This window comes from Glycine soja, chromosome 16 (assembly GCF_004193775.1).
Source record: "Glycine soja cultivar W05 chromosome 16, ASM419377v2, whole genome shotgun sequence".
Classification (NCBI taxonomy): Eukaryota; Viridiplantae; Streptophyta; class Magnoliopsida; order Fabales; family Fabaceae; genus Glycine; species Glycine soja.
This window is the reverse complement of record NC_041017.1, coordinates 36,546,785-36,566,360: the sequence shown is the minus strand read 5'-3', so window position 1 is coordinate 36,566,360 and position 19,576 is coordinate 36,546,785. Positions and strand designations below refer to the sequence as shown.

General features: G+C 33.0%; 3 protein-coding genes and 1 long non-coding RNA gene across 6 annotated transcripts; all 4 read right to left on the bottom strand.

The window, feature by feature from the left end:
• Positions 1-265: 265 nt before the first annotated feature.
• On the bottom strand, positions 266-4,346 carry LOC114391267. Of its 2 annotated transcripts, XR_003662084.1 has the most exons (4): positions 3,686-4,346; positions 2,081-2,972; positions 836-973; positions 266-564 (listed from the first exon to the last, which is right to left on the bottom strand). It is a non-coding gene; the product is annotated as an uncharacterized LOC114391267 (long non-coding RNA). The 2 variants fall into 2 exon arrangements; XR_003662083.1 differs by having other exon boundaries at positions 2,081-4,336.
• Positions 4,347-5,419: 1,073 nt separating this feature from the next.
• LOC114390742 (pentatricopeptide repeat-containing protein At1g62930, chloroplastic-like) lies at positions 5,420-8,846 on the bottom strand. Of its 2 annotated transcripts, XM_028351614.1 has the most exons (5): positions 8,760-8,846; positions 6,909-8,673; positions 6,212-6,409; positions 5,978-6,118; positions 5,420-5,796 (listed from the first exon to the last, which is right to left on the bottom strand). In XM_028351614.1, exon 2 carries the CDS (start codon positions 8,589-8,591, stop codon positions 6,921-6,923), a length of 1,671 nt encoding a protein of 556 aa, XP_028207415.1. In that variant the 5' UTR covers positions 8,592-8,673; positions 8,760-8,846; the 3' UTR covers positions 5,420-5,796; positions 5,978-6,118; positions 6,212-6,409; positions 6,909-6,920. The 2 variants fall into 2 exon arrangements, with proteins under 2 accessions (XP_028207415.1, XP_028207414.1); XM_028351613.1 differs by having other exon boundaries at positions 5,978-6,409.
• A 1,730-nt stretch (positions 8,847-10,576) lies between these two features.
• On the bottom strand, positions 10,577-11,288 carry LOC114390034. The gene is made up of 2 exons (XM_028350720.1): positions 11,137-11,288; positions 10,577-11,042 (listed from the first exon to the last, which is right to left on the bottom strand). Exons 1-2 carry the CDS (start codon positions 11,286-11,288, stop codon positions 10,577-10,579), a joined length of 618 nt encoding a protein of 205 aa, XP_028206521.1.
• A 332-nt stretch (positions 11,289-11,620) lies between these two features.
• On the bottom strand, positions 11,621-13,443 carry LOC114390743. The gene is made up of 2 exons (XM_028351615.1): positions 12,822-13,443; positions 11,621-12,269 (listed from the first exon to the last, which is right to left on the bottom strand). The coding sequence occupies exons 1-2, from the start codon at positions 13,275-13,277 to the stop codon at positions 11,994-11,996; spliced, it is 732 nt and encodes a 243-aa protein (XP_028207416.1). The 5' UTR covers positions 13,278-13,443; the 3' UTR covers positions 11,621-11,993.
• Between the last annotated feature and the right edge of the window lie 6,133 nt (positions 13,444-19,576).

The window sequence follows — 19,576 nt, the reverse complement described above, 5'->3', positions numbered from 1 at the left end:
GATGGATTACAAAATGTAGGAACCAAAATTATGAGTTTTAAAAATCAGGCAAAAACCAGCAATGACACTAGGAAAGAAAAACAAAAAACACCATTAATCATATTCTTTTAGCAAAACTCATTTAGGGCCTAGAGAGAAACTTTCAACACAAAAATGAGAAATTAGAAACGGATGTTTTGGGAGAGGATGTTAAATCCCCTGTTCATCACCATAAACTTTCACGTAACAGCTCTAATGAATTAATTTCCCGAGACACATTACTCTATCCATAAACGAATCAAATCATACAAAATTACTTTACAATTACATACAACTCTATTTTTATTAAAATTGAATTGATGACTAAATTAAACTTTAACTCTTTTTACCCATGTCTCTTACCAGAAAAGCAAATACAAGATGTATTTAAAAACTATATATCAAACTTCAATGTGCGTGGAACTTCAACAGTTTGGGATACTATAATGGAGGATCCAGCCTCAGACAGCAAAACCTGATTGGTTACCTTCCAGGTTCACTGGTACAATATAGTGACTTCTTCTTGGCTGATAGCATTTTTTCAATCTGCAAGAAGTTACATAGACGAGTAGTTACTTGCATGATAAAACATGACATGAATATGTAGATGTTATTAGGCTTATTTTCAATGTCACTGTTTTATGTTAATTAAAATCAAATTTCTATCCAAGGGTTAGTTCATGCCCCAGTTTAGAAATAATCAAATCTTATTAGGCAACCATTGTCAGAGAGTCAAAGTTGATTTGGCCCATGATTGAATCAATTGTTGTCTAACAGAAGAAAGGAAGTTTAAAAAAAAAAAAAAAAAACTTCTTACCTCAACAATTGCAAGTCTGAAGCACATGGATGCCAAGTCTGAAGCGCTCATGTGTGAAGTGTCATTTACTGCCAGAATTTTCTTGGGACACCAGTAAAGTCTGAACCCTCTCCAACTGATATTATGCCCTGTCAAGCTCTGCAACAATCACAATGTCAAGCCAGTACAATGTAATTTGGGAAAATAGCTTGTAAGAAGCATCTAATCAGAGACAAGTTAAAAGCCTCTAGAGTCTAGACATTACAATGACATATTACTATTTACTATTAGTCTATTACTAATGTAAAGGCAAAAACTGAAGTATCCAATCAAAATTTAGGACTTATATTAGTATGAGTAAATTCTGATTATGTGCTAATTTTCAATAAAAGTGATCTTTGGATTAATATACAAACCAATTTACAGGTTCAAAAGAATTCAATATAGAAATAAACTTGTTATTGTCAATTTATAACGGCTATATAAGTTCTTTGAAATTGAACATGCTGTCGAGCCAAGTCAGGTTTACTATTATTGTTGCAGCAGAATCTAGAATTGATGCACAATTCACAAAGGATTAAGTGTATAATTGGAGGAAATGCAAGAGCTGGCCAAGTCATAGCAAGTGTCTACCAGATTCTTACTGAGCATTCCTATCATCTTGATTTATCAGAAATGAGACTCACCAAGAAAAGTTAAAATTTTTACTTCCCAATTATCATGTACCAGAAAAGGCAACTATTTATGGTTTAATAGAAAATAGTGAAGAGTAAAGAATGGATGCACGAATTGCAAATAACAGAATTTGTGAATTTGTTAGTAACAAAATCTGTGAGAATATCCTGGATGCTTGTACTTTTCTTGAGCTGTCCTTATGCATGAGGTGTGTCGGCCTCCTGTATTTTAGTGACCATGACACTATTACTATCAAAATACATGGCAAAATGCGAGAGATGATTAGAAGTGAGAAGAGGCAATTACACATAAGCGTGAAGCATGACTCAGGGTACTACTAGCAATAGAGAAGTCACTAATAATCACTAGAAACTAACACAATATAATCATGTATGAAAATCAATATTTAATAATTTCTGAATGTTAAAAACATGAATCAAATGGCGGGTTATTATTTAAACCTGAATAATAATATCTAATTACAATCTCTAGTAATATAATTTTGTTAAAGAATTTATTATTGTTATTTTTATCACAAATTTATAAAAGTTGATTATCTTTTCAAAAAGAAAGCAGGTATCAGGTTCTGACCTTTCCATAGTTCCATCACCCACATCATTTCAAGTTGATAAACCCCACCACACCCTCCTTTTGTTTACTGCATACCTTTTGCCATAAAGCCCACACCACACTCTTTCCATTTCCGGCCTGGCCCGTCACAGTGTCTTCCTTCTTCAGGTTTCTTCCCTCCCTCTCTGTGTTTCCACGTTTTCTTCATTCTCATTCTCAGTCTTAAACTGACAATCACCTTGATAACCATCATGTTGTTGCCTTGTTCAACCGCATGCTTTTTAAGCGATCTCCCCCTCCTATCATCCACTTTAACAGTCTTCTCAGTTCTCACGTGAAGATGAAGCACTATCCCACTGTGATTCCCCTTTTCAACCATTACAGTCAACAAGGGATTAGCCCTGATATCTTCACTCATCCTCGTAAATGCTTACGGTCACCCTTCTCAGATCAATGCTGTTTTTTCTGGGGTTATCACCATTACCATCACCACACTCATGAAGGGCTTCTTTCTTCCTGGAAATGTTAAAGAAGCCTTCATGATAGTGTATTAGCTCAAGGATATCACATGATCCAAGGATTCCACCTGATCAATTCCACCTGGATCATGTGAGATCCTTGAGCTAACCCACTATCACGAACTTACAATTCTTCTTCAACATTCCCACGAAAAAAGAGATTCGTCACAAGTGTGGTGATCCTAATGGATAGGATGATAACCCCTCTTAAAAATACTACCCAGCATAGAACAAACACCGTTTGATCTAAGTAAGGTGGCAGCAAACCTTCATGAGGATGCTAAAGGTAAAGATGTCAGGGCTAATCCCTGTTTATGGTAATTTCTTTGAAACCACACCACCAATGCTGTGAATCCTATGCATCCTCTAGCTGCACATTAGAATCTCACAATCCCCTCAAATAAACAGAAATAAATTAATAAACCCAGACTGTTACGCCTAGCATGGACAAAATAAAGTACCATGTGAGGAAGGTAGTTCAACAAGATACTATTAAAGCAAATACAGTGTACAGTTTAAATCCTATCAATGGTAGAGTCTGACAAAAAAATTGAAGTGGACACTGACAAAGCTGTAAAAATTGTTGTCGAACTAAGTGTTAGTAAAATCCGAGAAAAAACTATACTGACTATAGATTTTCACCAAAAGCCCACATGCAAAGCAAATTAATCAAAAATGGAAAGGAAACAGAAATACCATTAAGTATAATAGTGAAGTTGAGTCATCTTCACATGTTTGTATGCATAAGAAAATGAAAGTAGGTTTGGAAAGTTTATATAAATCAGGAAAATGAACAATTGACTATTTGTAGTTACGATTATGAATGAACTAGTTTTATTCATTAATAATTGGAAAGCATCTCACCTACTTTACCCTTGCAATAAGCCTCTAGCAATCATTTCATGAAGGAGTCTCTATCATTTTCATATTTTCCAAAGAGAACACAAATAATTATTTCAAAAGTTACCAAGTAAGTCCGCATCCGAGTACGTATCTGGACATTCAAATGGTAACATTTAATCAAAAGATGCTGAAAAGTTCTCTCGGCATAAGATTACCATTTAAATGTCCAGATATACACTCTTATGATCAATGGACTCGGACTTACTTGGTGAAGCGCTGACCTTGTTGACAAAAAAGGAAGAGAAAGATTATATGCACACTGCTGTTTTACACAATCCATTTGTTCAGCTGGAACCCTTGAGCTACCCCCTCGTCGTGAAAAAGTGCAGTGTGGTGAGGGTTATTGCATCTGGGTGATAAACCCTCTCGAGAATGTTGGCCAATTCAGAAAAAGCAAAAGTGATGTGAGCTTTAGATGCCAGAAACAATTGATGAGGATGCTCAGAGTATGAAGGTCAGGTGTATGGGGTAATGCCAATAAATAAGACAACAACATCCTGGTGATTGCTGCACTTGCAATTAGGGGATGAGAAAGAAGAAAATGTGGGAACACAGAGGAGAGTGGCGTGAATGGCGTGAAGGGGGGTGGTTGGTGTCAGCTTTTACAGAGCAAAGCCTCTGTTGCGAGGTTGGGAGAAAGCGAAATGCGAGAGAATCCGATGTGCTTTTTCAGAGGGGAAATGGTAAATAGTTTGTGTGAGACATGACAGATTGATGCCTCATGTTTGTTTGTATCATTGCCTTCTCCTGTTTTCTTTGTTCTTGTAGGTGATTGGAACAATATTCATACTTTTTTCTTTATCCCCACAACTGGCACCCGTTCTGGGGTGTTCTGATGCTCGCAGTTTCCATTTCAATTGGTAAATTTTCATTGTATTGTACCTTGATGATATCAATTCAATGACTGTCTTCAACACTGCTATGGTTTATTATAAAAACCAGAAATATAATCACCCGTCTTTTTATTCATCCTTTCTAAAATGCTAGGGCAAGAGGCTTCATAATTTCATAAATAGCTTATATGCAAGCTGATATGTAGCTTGAAAAATAAATACATAGTAATTTGTAAAATAAATATAATTGGGTCACGTTATTTGTCATTCCATGTATTCTTCCCTGATGATGATTTTATGGGGCTGCTTCAGTACAGGTTTAATCTTCATCAGCATGGGTTTTGGCCTAATGTGTTTTAGGCCTATTTGAAATAGTGAGTAGTGTAGAAATGCCTATATTATTTGAACAATATGTAATTTAAAATGAAAGTATAAGATTATAATTTTATCGTTAGTTTAACGGTAAGGAAAAATGATTCTTTTGCATGTTGTTATATTAATAATTTTAAGATATTGCAGAGTATCTTAACAAATTTAATCATATAATTGTTATTTTTTAATTGAAAAGCAATTCTCATATTTAATATTAATATATTTAAAATATAAGCTCTGTTGTCCTCAGTCATTGTCATGCCCCAATACTGCTGTCTAGCAGCAGAGCAATGCATGGCCATGGCTGAGTCTAATGGCACAGAATGTTGGACAATTTTATTTTTATTAACAAATGTTATTTGGTAGAATTCGAACATGCTACCTCTTTCTTCCCTTCCTTCACACTTCTTCAACTGCTGGCCCAACCTTGTATGTCCTACCAAATGTTGGACAGTAAAATCGGTCTGGGATATGTTTCTTGTGTGAGAGAGAAGGGTGATATGCTTCTCAAATTATACTTTTACTCCAATCCAAACATCAATTCTTAAGTTGGTGTATGGAAGTCAGCTCCAAATAGAGAGAGAGAAATGCAATATATACAGAGGGGGAAAGTTAGATTATAAACAGGTGATAGAATGGCCAAACTGAAAGTTTGGCAAAGCCACCTATATAATGAGAATCACCAAAATACAAAGGCCAAACATATATATATCTTTAGATTTCTATCAAAATTCAAGTTGAAATTGAAACACTGATGTAACAATTGGCCCTTAATAGTTGACCGTAGTGCATATATAATGTACAAATAAAATAAGCACACTAATACTGCGAAATAAGCTTTGTTCCAAACAGTAAATCTGCAATTCAGTAATTGACAAAAGTTCTGACTCCCTATGATAAGAATGGAAAACTGTTGATCCCATTTCCTAAAACACGAATACCTAAGAAGTGGATAATTTACAAGATCTACTGGATTATACAGCTGATTTTTACTACAATATAGAGCTTTAGTTTGAGATGTCAGCTTGTAGTCTCTATATAGGACAGCTATGAATGCACAAGTCACTGAATGCTGCAAAGTGTTCCATGGTACCACCCGTATCAGCCCAGCCTGTTTTGTAATGACAGTTTGTATAAGTAAAAGCAAATTAATGCACCCAAATTGGGGCTACAAATAAGGGTATATCGAACATCAAGCAAATATATACCCTTATTTCTGTACTTCATTTTAGAAATAAGCTCACTTTAGGCAACATTTAACATCATAGGAAGCTCGAGTTAAAAAATTTTACCTTATTGGTGGCAAGAGAACCCGAGTTTAATGGAGAGGCAGCAAAACCAAAAGATTCCATCAGGACGGAATATTGATATTGACAAGATGTCTCCAACAACAAGCAGTTCAATGATAGCCACTTCCCCCAATTTCACAAACCCTGGTAGTTTAACGCACAAATCAGCAGGATGCATCAATGATAATTGACTAGAAAAATTCCGGGCAAAGTGGAAAATTCAGTGAAACTCGTTACAATGATTTTGATTGTAAAATGAAAACATCTACTGGTTATTGAATATATGTGAAATTTAACCATCAAATCCTCAATGTTAGTCTCCTAGCATCACATTTATTAACAAATAAAACACTGGTGATCTTTGCTGATTAACCAGTCTGCATCTACCACAGAAATTGCATTAGCGCATCGGCACCATAGAATCCCCATCATCCCCTGAAATAAACAATAATAAATTAATTACCCCAAAATGTTACTTCTAACACAGAGAAATCAAATACCTTGTGAGGAATTTCATGGTAGTTCTATAAGATAATGTCAAAGCAATGCGGCATATATTTTATTCATACTATCAGTGGTAGAGTGTGAAAAGAAAAAATTGAAGTGGTCCTTCGCAAAACAACAACAATTTTTGTTGAGCTAAGTGTTAAAGACGTAGAGAATGATAGGAAAATATCCTAGTAAAATAAGAGAAGAAACTAACTAACTGCAAGTTTTCACCCAAAGCTCACATGCAGTGAAAATTAGTAAAATTTGGAATGGAAAAGACAAAAACAAAGACCATAGGTAGATTAGAGAAGCTGAGTCATATTTAGAGGTTTGTATATACAAGCAGATGATAGTGAGTTTGGAAAGTCTATATAAATCATTAAAATGAACAATTGACTACTTGTTATGAATGAACTAATTATTTATTAATTGGAAAGAATCTCACCTGGTTTTACTCCTACAATAAGCCTCTAGCAATCATTTCACGAAGAAGTTTTTCTGCCTTATCATTCTCATCTTTTTCAAATAGAGCACAAATAATTATGTCAAAAGTTATAGCATTAGGGATGCAACCATTGTCTTCCATTTTTGACAGTAGGGCCAATGCTTCATCAAACAAGCCTGCTTTACAAAACCCACTGATCATGACAGTATATGTCCGTATATCTAGATGATAGCCTTTAATCAACAGATGCTGAAAAACCTCTTGCGCAATCTTAAGTCTTCCACCCTTGCATAATCCATCAATAAGTATTGTGTATGTGTACATGTCGGGCTGAATTTCCTGCGTAATCATTTTCTTGAATAATGCAATTGCTTGGTCTAGATGACAGTTTTTGCACAAAGCATCTATCAAGGAACTGTAAGTGATTACATCTGCAAGTTGACTTCTATCACGCATCTTATCGACGAGATCCCAAACATAAGCTATTCTCCCTGATTTACACAGACCATCAATAAGAGAATTAAAAGTTATTGTATTAGGAATCACATTTTTGTGTTTCATTTCTTCAAAGAGACTAATAGCTTCATCTACCATTTTTGTCTTACATAACCCATCAATCATGATCGTATAGCTCTGAACACCAGGTGTCACTCCGCTTTGGGCCATAGAATTGAATACATATTTTGCATGTTTCACTTCATTAACCAAGAAGTATCCATCCACTAGACTGTTGTAAGTGACAACATCAGGTTTTACATATGCTTTCATCATTACAGCCAACACTATTTTAGCTGCTTTCATCTTTCCTTCCTTACCTAATGCATCAATCAATATGCTAAAGGTATAGACATCTGGGTTGATGTTTTTCAATTTCATTTCATTTAACAAAGCAACCGCTTCTATCAAACAACCCATGATGCAAAAGCCATAGATCAGAGTCGTGTAGGTGACAACATTAGGATAAATTTGTTTCGCATTCATTTCAGAGTACAAATTACAAGCTTCCCCTACAAGTTTATTCTTGCATAAGCTATCAATTATTATATTGTACATTACCACATCAGGCTTAATGGAGCGTTCTTCCAGATTCCTCATCAACTGTATGGCAGCCTTTGTTTCTCCTATTTTACACAAACCATTGATTAATGTCCCATAACTAATTCGGTCTAACTGGAATTCTAGGGCAACGACATCATCGTGAAATTTCAGTGCTTTCTTAACCTCCCCACGAAGACAGAGGCCTTTGATGAGTGTGGTGAGGGTTATTACATCTGGGTGATAACCCCGTTTGAGAATCGTGGCCAATACAGAAAAGGAAAGAGTGATCTGACCCAGATGGCAGAAACAGTTGATGAGGATGTTCAGAGTAACAAGGTCGGATGTAATCCCTTTGAAATCCAAATGTTTAGAAAGAGAAATGGCAGTGGGGAAACGTTGCATCTTGACAAGAGAACTCAAAATGTTGTTAAATTGGAAGGTGGGTGGGGGAGGGCGCATAAGGAGCATGCGGTTGAATAAGGCAACAGCATCATTGTGATCATTGTGATTGTTATAATGAGATTGAGAGTGGAGCATTGCACTTGCCCTTGTACATGCACTTTGGGAATAACAAAGAAGAGAATGCCGAAACAAAGAGACAGAGAGAGAGGGAGCAGACCTTAATCTCAGTGTTGACAAAGACATTGCTTCTAAAAGATGAGGTGATGATGGGGTTTAAGTTTAAGGGCTTCGAAGGACAACTTCAATGTCGAAAGGAGCTCTGTTACTGCGAGAAAAAAGAACGAAAGGAATTGTAACGAAGAACCTAACTAAGGATTAAGAAATTAGGGCAAAGGAAGGATGAAGATAAACCTTTGCGTTTGTGGCGTCCTTCGTTCGTTCAACACCTACCTACCTTCCCTCCACTCTACGTATCTAAAAATTTACCCCGTGTTTGGTAGTGTGTGAAAAATACAGGGGACATATTTTAAAAATCAGTGAGTCATTGATTAATTATGTGCCATAACTCGGTTTATACTTTAAAAAAATCTAAATAATTTTATAATATGAAAACTTGTACACTTAAAAATTTAAAATTTATACAATATTGTGTGTATCAATTATTGTATTTAGAAGCATACTTATAAACTTATTTAAAATTTTCAACATACAACATATTTGAACATATTTGTTAGAACTTAATATATATAAACAGTCTTAGAATTTAATATACACACAAATAAATCAAGAAAAAAAATTTAAAATGATAATAAGTTTATCAGTCAAATTTCAAGATGCAATTGTGCTTAGTAAAAAAAATATAAACAAATCTATAAATACACAACTACAAGTTATAAATTAAATTTTTTAATATAAGTGATATTGTTCAACTAGAAAAAAAAAATAAAAAAAAAACATGAACGAGTCAATCGAATGATCAAGTTACAGGTTTGAGACCAGGTCGCACTGAGTCACATACAATCAATCTAATAAGTGACTCAGACAGGGTTGAATATTCAATTCTTGGACCAACGAGTCAATCTGATCGATTTAAGTCAAGTTCAATAATTATGTCTTCAGTGTATTATTTTAATTTAAATATTTATGTTTAATTAACATGATATAATATAGGTAACTTTGTCTCTTCAATACCTCATATTATCCTTAACTTTCGGCCAAAATACCTTGATTCACAAAAAAAAAAAAAAAAATTATCTTCTTATTCCATGCCAAATTTATTTGAAATTGAACCTCGTGTTGAATGAATTTTCCATGCCAAATTTTCCATCCTTTATTCATGCACTTCAATTTAGAAAAAAAGTTCTCATCAAGCATTTAACTGTATAGAAAGGCTCTTGTGTGTTAAAAAACTTTATCTTATTCAAGATTTCATCAAAGGGACAGAGATTCTAGCAGCCATCTTTGCAGAAATTGAATCTTTGACAACTGATTCAAGATTCAAAAGCCACCCTATCCCCTACTTAAGAGATTTAATTCCATGTAATGTCATCTACAATTCCAACAGACTCATGCCCCTAGACCGTGGGCATGTTGACAAGGAAATCCGCACATTTCATTGTCTAACAATAGAGATAGGATCCAAGCAGGAAAATAACAAATGACAGAGAGCTAATAAGTGATAAGCACTCCCCATACAGAATAAAGAAGTGGAGCACTTCCTTCAGTTTTCTGTCCAGATGGATATTTGCACTGACACAAGCATGGCTCCTGGCATTTATTAACAAGTACAAACACTAAACTATGCATGATTGGCTACTGCATCAAAGCCGAAAAGAAGAGCATCAAAGCAATAATACGTGGAGATGCAGGTCCAATAACATCAGCTGTAATTGATCAAATATCAAGAACCCTTATACCATAAAATATGCATGATTGGATACTGCATCTACACACTGATTGTCTTCTTCTCGATAAATGTTCTTTATTCTAACTTGCCAATCTGTCTGCAACAATCTGTTTAAGGCTTTGTTATGAGCGAGAGGAAGAAAATGAAATGCCTTGATTCGAGGCAACCTCTTGCGCATTTGACTAAGGGCCATGCATGCAGCTTTACGTGAGATGTCTTCCTTGCTCCTTCTGCTGCTGGTGCTATCAGGCTTGGACACTGATTGGCTACTGCATCTACACACTGAATGTCTTCTCGATAAATGCATGATTGGCTACTGCATCTACACAACTCGTCTAGAGGAACATCCTTCCTGTGTTCTTTCCAAGCTCTGACTCACTGTTTGGGCATCCATTTTGAGTCCCACGGCTGTAAGGCCTCTATTTTGTGCCATACAAAGACCTTCATAAGCTCCGCAATGAAGATCAAGCACAAGCTTATTTGTTTTTGCAAAGCCGCAAACATGTCCATTGGCGTCTCTGATTAATCCTCCACAGCCTACTATACCATCCTGACCCTGGACTTTGTCATCAGTGTTTATGCTAAACCACCCTTGAGAAGGTGGCTGCCACTTGATCATGATCTCCAGAGTTTGTTTTGGGTGTTCAAGAGAATGCGTGGCAGTCTCTACATAGTTAAGCCACTGCTTTCGAATGCCTTCCCATGGCTTAAAGGGTCCAGCAAAGTCAGTATCATAAATGTGTTTAGATGTTTGTATATACAAGCAAATGAGAGTAGGTTTGGAAAGTCTACATAAATCATTAAAATGAACAGTTGACTAATTGTTATGAATGAACTAATTATTTATTAATTGAAAAGAATATCAACTGGTTTTACTCCTACAGTAAGCCTCTAGCAATCATTTTCTCCGCCTTATCATTCTCATCTTTATCAAATAGAGCACAAATAATTGTATATTCAGATGCAACCATTGTCTTCCATTTTTGACAGCAGGGCCAATGCTTCATCAAACAAGCCCGCTTTACAAAACCCATTGTATATTCAGATGATCCCTTTAATCAAAAGATGCTGAAAGATCTCTTGTGCATTCCTAAGTCTTCCACCCTTGCATAGTCCATCAATAAGTATTGTGTATGAGGGTACATCTATCTGAATTCCATGCTCTTTCATTTTCTTGAATAATGAAATTGCTTGGTCTAGATGAAGATTTTTGCATAATGCATTGATTAATGAATTGTAGGTGATTACATTGGCAGATTGACCTTTATCATGCATCTTGTCAACAAGCTCCCAAACCTATGCTATTCTCCCTTGCAGAGACCATCAAATACATGATAGAGGTTAAACTCAAACATTCCAGGAGCAATTAGTGTATGGATTTTTCTTAACATTCATATATGTGTGTGACAATCTTTCAGTATCTCAACTTTATACACGGAATCAGTCCTTGAAAAAATAGTTATAAACACACTGAGATAACAAAAGTTGAAGGATGCTAATGCTACTGTACTGTACTTCATTGTTCTTTTTAGACTTTTAGTGTACATTATAATTGCTTTACCTAAGTGGTGTACATGGCTATCAGGCCACAAGGCTGAATTGGGTAAACTAGTCCAATTTTAAGACTGCTCTCTAGTCTCTACAATGCATCATCTCGTACTATTTCACATTGATTTTCCAACTCGGGTATAATGACTATAAATAGGCTTCAACAAATGTCCAAATCTTTTTATGAGATCTTAAGATGAGGAAGAAATGGAGATTACAGCCTTTAACTCAGCAAGGCACTCAGTTGGGAGACCAAGGAAGGAATTCATAAAGAAATCATCAATAGGGTCAATTGTTGCCACACCAACCAGTCTGCACTTCCCCTCTTTATCCAATCTCTTGCCTCTTCCACTCCTCATTGTGCCCTTTGTTTCTTCAGATGTCAACACTGTCTTCACCATCAATGGGGGAGCCTTATAGAGACTACCGGCAGAAAACAAGAACTTGGCCTTGAACTCAAGATCAACCTGGTTAAAAAAACCAAGGCAACCATACTATCAATTGAGTAGTTATGGAACTAAACTAATTAGAGAGACACCTAATGACAAGTTAAAATAAGGCCATGTTTGACCCAACTTTTCTTCTCACTAAAAATAGAAGCTTCTCTAATTAGCTTTTTTAGTAACTCTAGCTATTTCGAGTGCTTTTGTTCATTAAAAATAGAGTTTAATTTTTATGAACTATAAGTGTAATTTTATTTACAGTGGCAACAGATTAAATGACTTTTAATGTAATTATTACAAAAATCAACAACTTTATCATACTCATACATGAAATTTATGATTGGGTAACATGATAAAAATCTTTACACTATCAATGCTTTCTAATTAAAATTCTTAAAAATAAGTTACTTTTTTTAAGAGTTTTTCTAAAATTCCATTCGGCTTAACTTCTCAGAAGAAAAGCTGAAACAAAAGCTACCAAGGTATTATATTATCAGGCTCACTAATTAGTAGTTGTACACATGATGCACAATCCTTTCAAGTTGAAACATAATCTCCAGAACTTATATGTTTTACCTTGCCAGATTCTTGGTTAATGCTTCCATGGAATGCCTCTGGAACTATATCAATCTTCAAAAATGGTGGCAATGGAAAACCAAGAAACTTGGTGGTAGAACTTGTTAGTGGTGGAATATACAAAGTTTCAAGATCAAATGAAACAGGAAGGTCATTGTTGGCTGGATTATTATTCTCTGTGACCTTTGCACCAACTCCAGTTCCCATTCCCCCTTCTGCATCATATTCAAAGTCAGGATACCTTGAAATGCCAAGCTTGCAACCCTTTTCTGTCTTGAAGCTAACAGTGTAAGCCTCAGTTGTTGGGGTTTCACTTGTGCTGGTGGAAATGGTTTTTTGCTGTTTTTCACTTGAGGGAAAGGAAAATAAGATGGTGTTTGTTCTTCTAAGCTTTGGTTTGTTGGTGTAAAATTTGCATGGAATTGGTGAGCTTAAGGAGTTTATTTTGCAACTCATCTATAGTGTGTGTGATTTGCTTGCTGAATGATAATAGAGGTTGAACTCTAGAAATGTATCTTGATGAACAAAATGGAATTTACCAAAACCATAAGCTCACTCTCTGAAGCCACCTAAAGAATCAAGAATATGAGGCTGGTTTGGTTTGTGGCTATGAATCTTATCTTTTCATGAGGTTTGGACTTTGTACAATAGCCAATCAACACTTGGCAGTTTTAATGGGATTAGGCAGAGAAAACAAACAAAATCGTCCATTGGACTTCTTTGTTTTTCAAAATTGAAAAGAACTTTTATGGCAAATTGAATTACTACTATTTTTTTCTAATTAATTCATTTAGATTTCTGTATTTATTACTATATTAATTAGTTCAATTCATTTAAAAACTCAATAAATGTCTCTATTATTTTAAGAGCCTAGTCTGTTACCGTATCCCGAATTGGATACTTCAAAATTAAGGCATGTGAGTTTTATATTGGAGTGAGATATTTTTTTTTTTCTTTTTCCCTTATGATTTCTTATTATATTGAGTTTAATTACTAATAAAATTATGATTTTTAAAAAAATTAGAGATCATAAATATCTCGCTAAATAGATTATATCTACTTATGTAAATGCAAGATCTTACACAACTGCGTAAATCCTTTGACTTTAATAAAGTTATGATTTAAATATTGTTTTATTTAATTTATAATATTATCCATTTAAGCAGATGTCAACCATCATAACTTTTTTCCTCGTTTCGATTATAATCATGAGACTAATATCTTAAATAAGTAAAAACTACAAATACAGCAACATTTTATAAATGAAACACTTTTTAAACCCTATTCGATTATAATCTTTAGACTAATATCTATAAGTAAAAAGTATAAATACAAAAAAAAAACTGCTATTAATTGTCTCCGCAGTTTGAACCCCGGCTTTTGGGTTCTCTATTTTAGGCTCATGTTCAAAATTGGTTTGGACCATACTCCTCTTTTATTTATTTTTTACCAAACATGGTCTTTTTGAATAAAGAAATTGAGCCCAAAATTAAATTATGTTAAAAGGCACTTGCAATATCTACCACCATTTTCCCTAAGTACACACCCCTTACTATATAAATACTCACTATACCAAAAATACCCTTATATCATTATTCAGGAAAGTATATTTCAAAATTAATGTTTAATTTTTTGTATTTTCAAAATTACTTTTTGAAATACAAAAATTTAAACATAATTTCGGAATGTACTTAAACACATAATTATAGGTTATAGAAAATACTTTTCCATAATACAATTTTAATTTTGTAGTTTGGAAAGTAGTTTCTAGAAGTCAAAAAAATCTGGAAATTACTTTTTGGAATTTATGAAAAAAAAAACATATTACATTTGTTCCAAAATCCAAACGGATTATCATTTCAAAAAAATGACAAGCAAATAAAGCATTTTAATGTGTCTATACTCCATCACTTAAACCTCTAACCAATTTACACAACATATACAAACCATGTATGAAGATTCAAAGCTTGTAAGCACTTTTTTAGTTTGTAGCAAGATGATAAATCTATTATATAACTAAACCAAAAATATGAGGTAGGAAGGAATATTTTGTTGCCATGGAAGTAAAAAATGGAGTGAAACAAAGGAATGATTCTAATGAAAGAGAGGGGGAATGTTTTGTTGTCCCAGAAGAAGTGCATTGTTTGGTGGGGGGAGGGTGGTGTGATCGTGTGAGAGAAAGAAGAAGATTTGAGGGGGTTGCGCATATGGGTATATAGGTATTCAGTAGGTACAAGAATGAGGATTAGAGTTGTTGTTGTGCAGGTATGGACCAGGTACGAGTGTTTTTTCTTAAAACATAGGTATGATGACAAATATTATAAGATTCTACTCATTGTCATCATTCCACAAGTCATTAGAAACAAAAGGGGGTCTTACCTCAAACTTTCTTATTCCCTTCACACGATTGCACACTCCCCCTTCCCCTAACCATGTCCTCCTTCCAGGACAACAAAACATTCCCCATCTCTTTTTATTAGAATCTTGCCTTTCTTTCACTCCAATTTTCTTTCATGGCAACAAAACATTCATTTCTTCCTCATTTTCTTGGTTTTACATATCTAATAGCTTTATTATCTTGATACAAACTAGGAAAAATACTTACAAAGATATGATTTGCACATGTTGTGTAATTGGGTTAGAGGTTCAAATGGTATAGTATAGACACATTAGAATGATTTTTTTTTTGTTTGTCACTTTATTGAAATTATCATTTTTTTGGATTTTGGAATAAATGTAACATGTTTTTTCGTTAAATTCAGGAAAGTACTTTTAAAATAAATTACTTATAAAAGTAGTTTTCGAAATACAAAATTAAAATTATATTCCATAAAATATTTTCCATAAACTATAATTATGTGTTCCAGAAAGTACATTTTGAAAATTTTTATATTTCAGAAAATACTTTTCAAAATACAAAAATTAAATATCAATTTTGGAATTACTTTCCTGAATGATGATATAGGGGTATTTTGAGTATAGTGAGGATTTATACTAATAAGGGAAGTGTACTTAAAAAAAAGGGAAATGGATACAGCGAATTCGTTAAAATGGAAGAAAAAGACTATATTTTGATTTGAGCAAGTATTATTTTAAAAAATACTAAATCTATTGACATTTGTCATGATTTATTATTTTTCCAAATAATAATAATGTAATATCCATATGAAATATATAAATTTGAAAATAAAATAGTAAATTTAAATTTGACTATTCATTTTAAATTATTATTTTTCGTGAAATATATTTTAATGTAACTATTTTTTTTATAAAAATTCATGAGTAGTAATACAATATTTTGTGTTATTACCTTTTTTATAAGCCAAAATTTAATGTTACTGCTTAATAACAAAATTATAGAAAATTAACATTTAATTATTAGAATTATATAATAAATAACATGTTATTAATTAATATAAAAAATCAATATTAATTTTTAATTATCAAAATTGATTATTAAATAGTATTAATGTGGGTAATTTGATTCTTCATTAATATAGATATTATAAAAAAACTATCAACGGTTATTGACAAATTCAAGCTTTGATCAACGGTCAATATTAGTTCAAGATGAAATTTATTATATAATAACAGTAATAATATAGATACTGTAGGTCAACAGAATTGTAGGCATGGATATTGAATGAGATTTGGTGAAAAAAATACGTTATTATATAGCGTTCGAGTCATAATTGATATATATAACGATTTATGTAATATTATTTAAAATAGCATAATTAGTTATATATGGTAATTTGTGTAATATTATTATTTAATTTTGTTAAATTTAATATAATAAATAACATGCTGTATGGGATATGGTTAGTTAGTAAGTTACTCATAGCGACATCTATATATCCTCACAAAATTTTGCCTATAAATACACATATCCCTTCTCATATCTCAAACCCATTTGATAAATAATTACTGTTTTCCCTATGGCAGTAGTATTTTTTTTAGATACCCATTAAGTTCTGACCAATCTCTATGTAATATGTTATCAATTTTTGCATCATCAACGTCGGGACACCACTTGTAAAGCATCAAATGGGAACTCACATCAAATCTATTAAATAGGTTTGATTAAAAAAATGTGCATAACTTGATAATGTATAGGATAAGCAAATTCTAAATTCTAACTTTAGTGCGTGTAGGCTGTAGTCATTACACACAAAAATGAAATTAAAAATGAAGGAGTTTTGTTAACTTTGACATATTATAAATTTGCAACTTGGAGAAAGACATGGTATATAAGTACATTTTGTCAGCAGGCACTCGTTCTCTTCCACGCTCATAAATCATTAGTAACCCTTCCTTCAGCATGATCCTGTAGTCCTTTACATGGACCAAGCATGATATAAATATAAAGTATATATAAACATTTTTAGCTAGCATACAAACCAAAAAGAGTTCTCATGCATCATTGATTTTGCAGCACTTCACATTCCATCAAGCACAATACTGTAAATTAAGCCTAAACACCAACCATAATGCAAGAAAGCATGTAATGTAAGGTGAGAGTGGAAACAACGTAGGAGTCTCATATTAAGTAGAATAAATTACTTAATGTGATACTTAAGCCTTGAGACTCTTCCATCTAATGGACTAACCTTTTGGGTTAAATTTTTTTCTTGTGTTTAGATCCTAACAATTGGTGTTTTGGTTAAAAGTTAAATCACAAAAAAGGTTACCTATAGATTGAATTAAGTTGCAAATCGAATAATAATAAACCAGTAAAAGATAAAAGGACGACTATCATGGATCAATGTCAATAAAATGAAAATCATCTTAGATATTGGTCCTTAAAGAGAATAAAAATATTAAAAGTCTCACATTCAATAAAATAAACTAATATTTTAAGTGTTGTGGCCCACCTAATGGATTAGTCTTTTGGGTTGAACTTTCTTCTTCTATTTAAGTTCTAACAGAGAATGAGATTGGTGAGAATATTCTCTATGCAACTAATTAAGCTGCAAACAAATGAGATCTCTTCTTCTTTATTACCTCATGAACGTTTTATAGTATCACACACGTACTGCTAATTGCAGGAATAAACTTTTTGGTGATATGAATTTTTTACAGGCTCTTGTTTAATTGTCTAATGTGTGTATACATATATATATATAGCCGTAGCATTATGATAATTTACTCCAAGAAGCCTAGACATGTGTATGATATGCCAAAAGCTCTTATTTTTTAGTACTAGTGCATTATTGCTCGGATATTCTTCTGTGGTTTCACTGACCAATTGGGTAATTGAGCATCAACATTAAAGTCGAAAATGCTATTAAACTCGGAAATTTGATATTTATTAACTATTGTAATGAGATTCTCTGATTATCACATGCAAATAAACTCAGATTAATATGCCATCTTCATAATCTAGTAATCTACCATGAGCAATCTTTACAATATTGGACTTAGAGGATCTTTGAAAGCCCAAACACGGATATTATTTTAAGTATAAATTATAAAATCCAATAATTATGTAACTATATATCTTTGTGTTAATACATATACAAAGAGTTGCCACTACGGTTATACCCACATCCTAAAAGTACCTTTTGAAAAGCAAATGTTGTTATGCCATCCACACGTCTGCTCCAAAGTCTTGGCATTAAATTCATCATTGTGTTAAGAGAATATTGAGAAGCAATTATAGCATAGCATGTATTCATAATGTATCAAAGTTTTCTTTGAAATAATAAAAAAAAAGTCACATCATTGGGCAAAGTGGGAAGCTGGGGCCAATGCCTAACTTATTGTTCATGCTATAGGATGTCACCAAAAGAATTGGACAATAGTTGTATATTTGAGGTACTTGCATCAAATTATACCTAAAATAAATAAATAAAAAGTTGCATTAGAAACTAAGGGATATCCCAATTTCATTTACGTGTCGTCCCCAAAAGATGTGGTAGAAGAGGTCCAGGGACAGAATCATGTGTGAAGTTTTTGACAAAGGAGACATTAACTTTGAGGTGTTTCCCTGTCTGGCTAGAAACGACGGTATCATATGTAACATTATTAATGGCTGTGTCGTGTTATTAGCTAGAGGAGTAGCATCTTTCACATCACCATATTGAATAGGCCCTCACTATCAAAACAGTTGGTCTTGTACTTTACACTCGTGGTGCAAGACCTTTAATTTGTTCTTTCATTTTTCTTTTTTCTCTTTCATAATTTGTAGAATTTTGCAAGTCATATGATTTGATGCAAAGTAAATGTGCCCATTTTAGAAATCTAATTTTCTTTTTCTTTCTTTTTTTAATTTATATATATTAAAATTATAGTTTCTCAAAGGTTTAGTTAAAAGTAGTTGAAAGAAAATGATGTGAGGCACTCTTATACTTCCATTGAATTTATATATAGGCAAAAATAATTAATTTTATACTGATTAAAAAAATTAATTAACATCATTTAATTTTATTAATTTCAAATGAAACATAAAATTATTTCTAAAATATCTGAAATTAGATATCATGAATAAAAAAGAGTCATTGAAAATAGAATTAAAATTAAATAAAAAATATTTTAGAAATGATAATATTAAATAAGATAAAATTACTTAAATCATGTATATAAGATCGCTTTTTTATTTATATATAACTGGAAAGGGAATACCACTTAACACTAGAAAGAAAGAAAAAAATGTATAAATTTTATAGGTTATATATGTGATAGAAAGATAGAAAAAGAAGAAGAAAAAAAGAAAAAAGAACTATCAGTATTAATAGTGGTTGAAATATGAAATA

Excerpts from the sequence above, each read along its gene's own strand:
- LOC114390742 (XM_028351613.1), bottom strand. The coding sequence starts at position 8,591 with ATGTCTTTGTCAACACTGAGATTAAGGTCTGCTCCCTCTCTCTCTGTC.
- LOC114390034 (XM_028350720.1), bottom strand. The coding sequence starts at position 11,288 with ATGGGTTTTGTAAAGCGGGCTTGTTTGATGAAGCATTGGCCCTGCTGT. Across the intron at positions 11,043-11,136 it reads ATGATTGCTAGAGGCTTACT|ACTTTCCAAACCTACTCTCA; the intron begins GTAGGAGTAAAA and ends TGATTTATGTAG.
- LOC114390743 (XM_028351615.1), bottom strand. The coding sequence starts at position 13,277 with ATGAGTTGCAAAATAAACTCCTTAAGCTCACCAATTCCATGCAAATTT. Across the intron at positions 12,270-12,821 it reads TTAACCAAGAATCTGGCAAG|GTTGATCTTGAGTTCAAGGC; the intron begins GTAAAACATATA and ends TTTTTTAACCAG.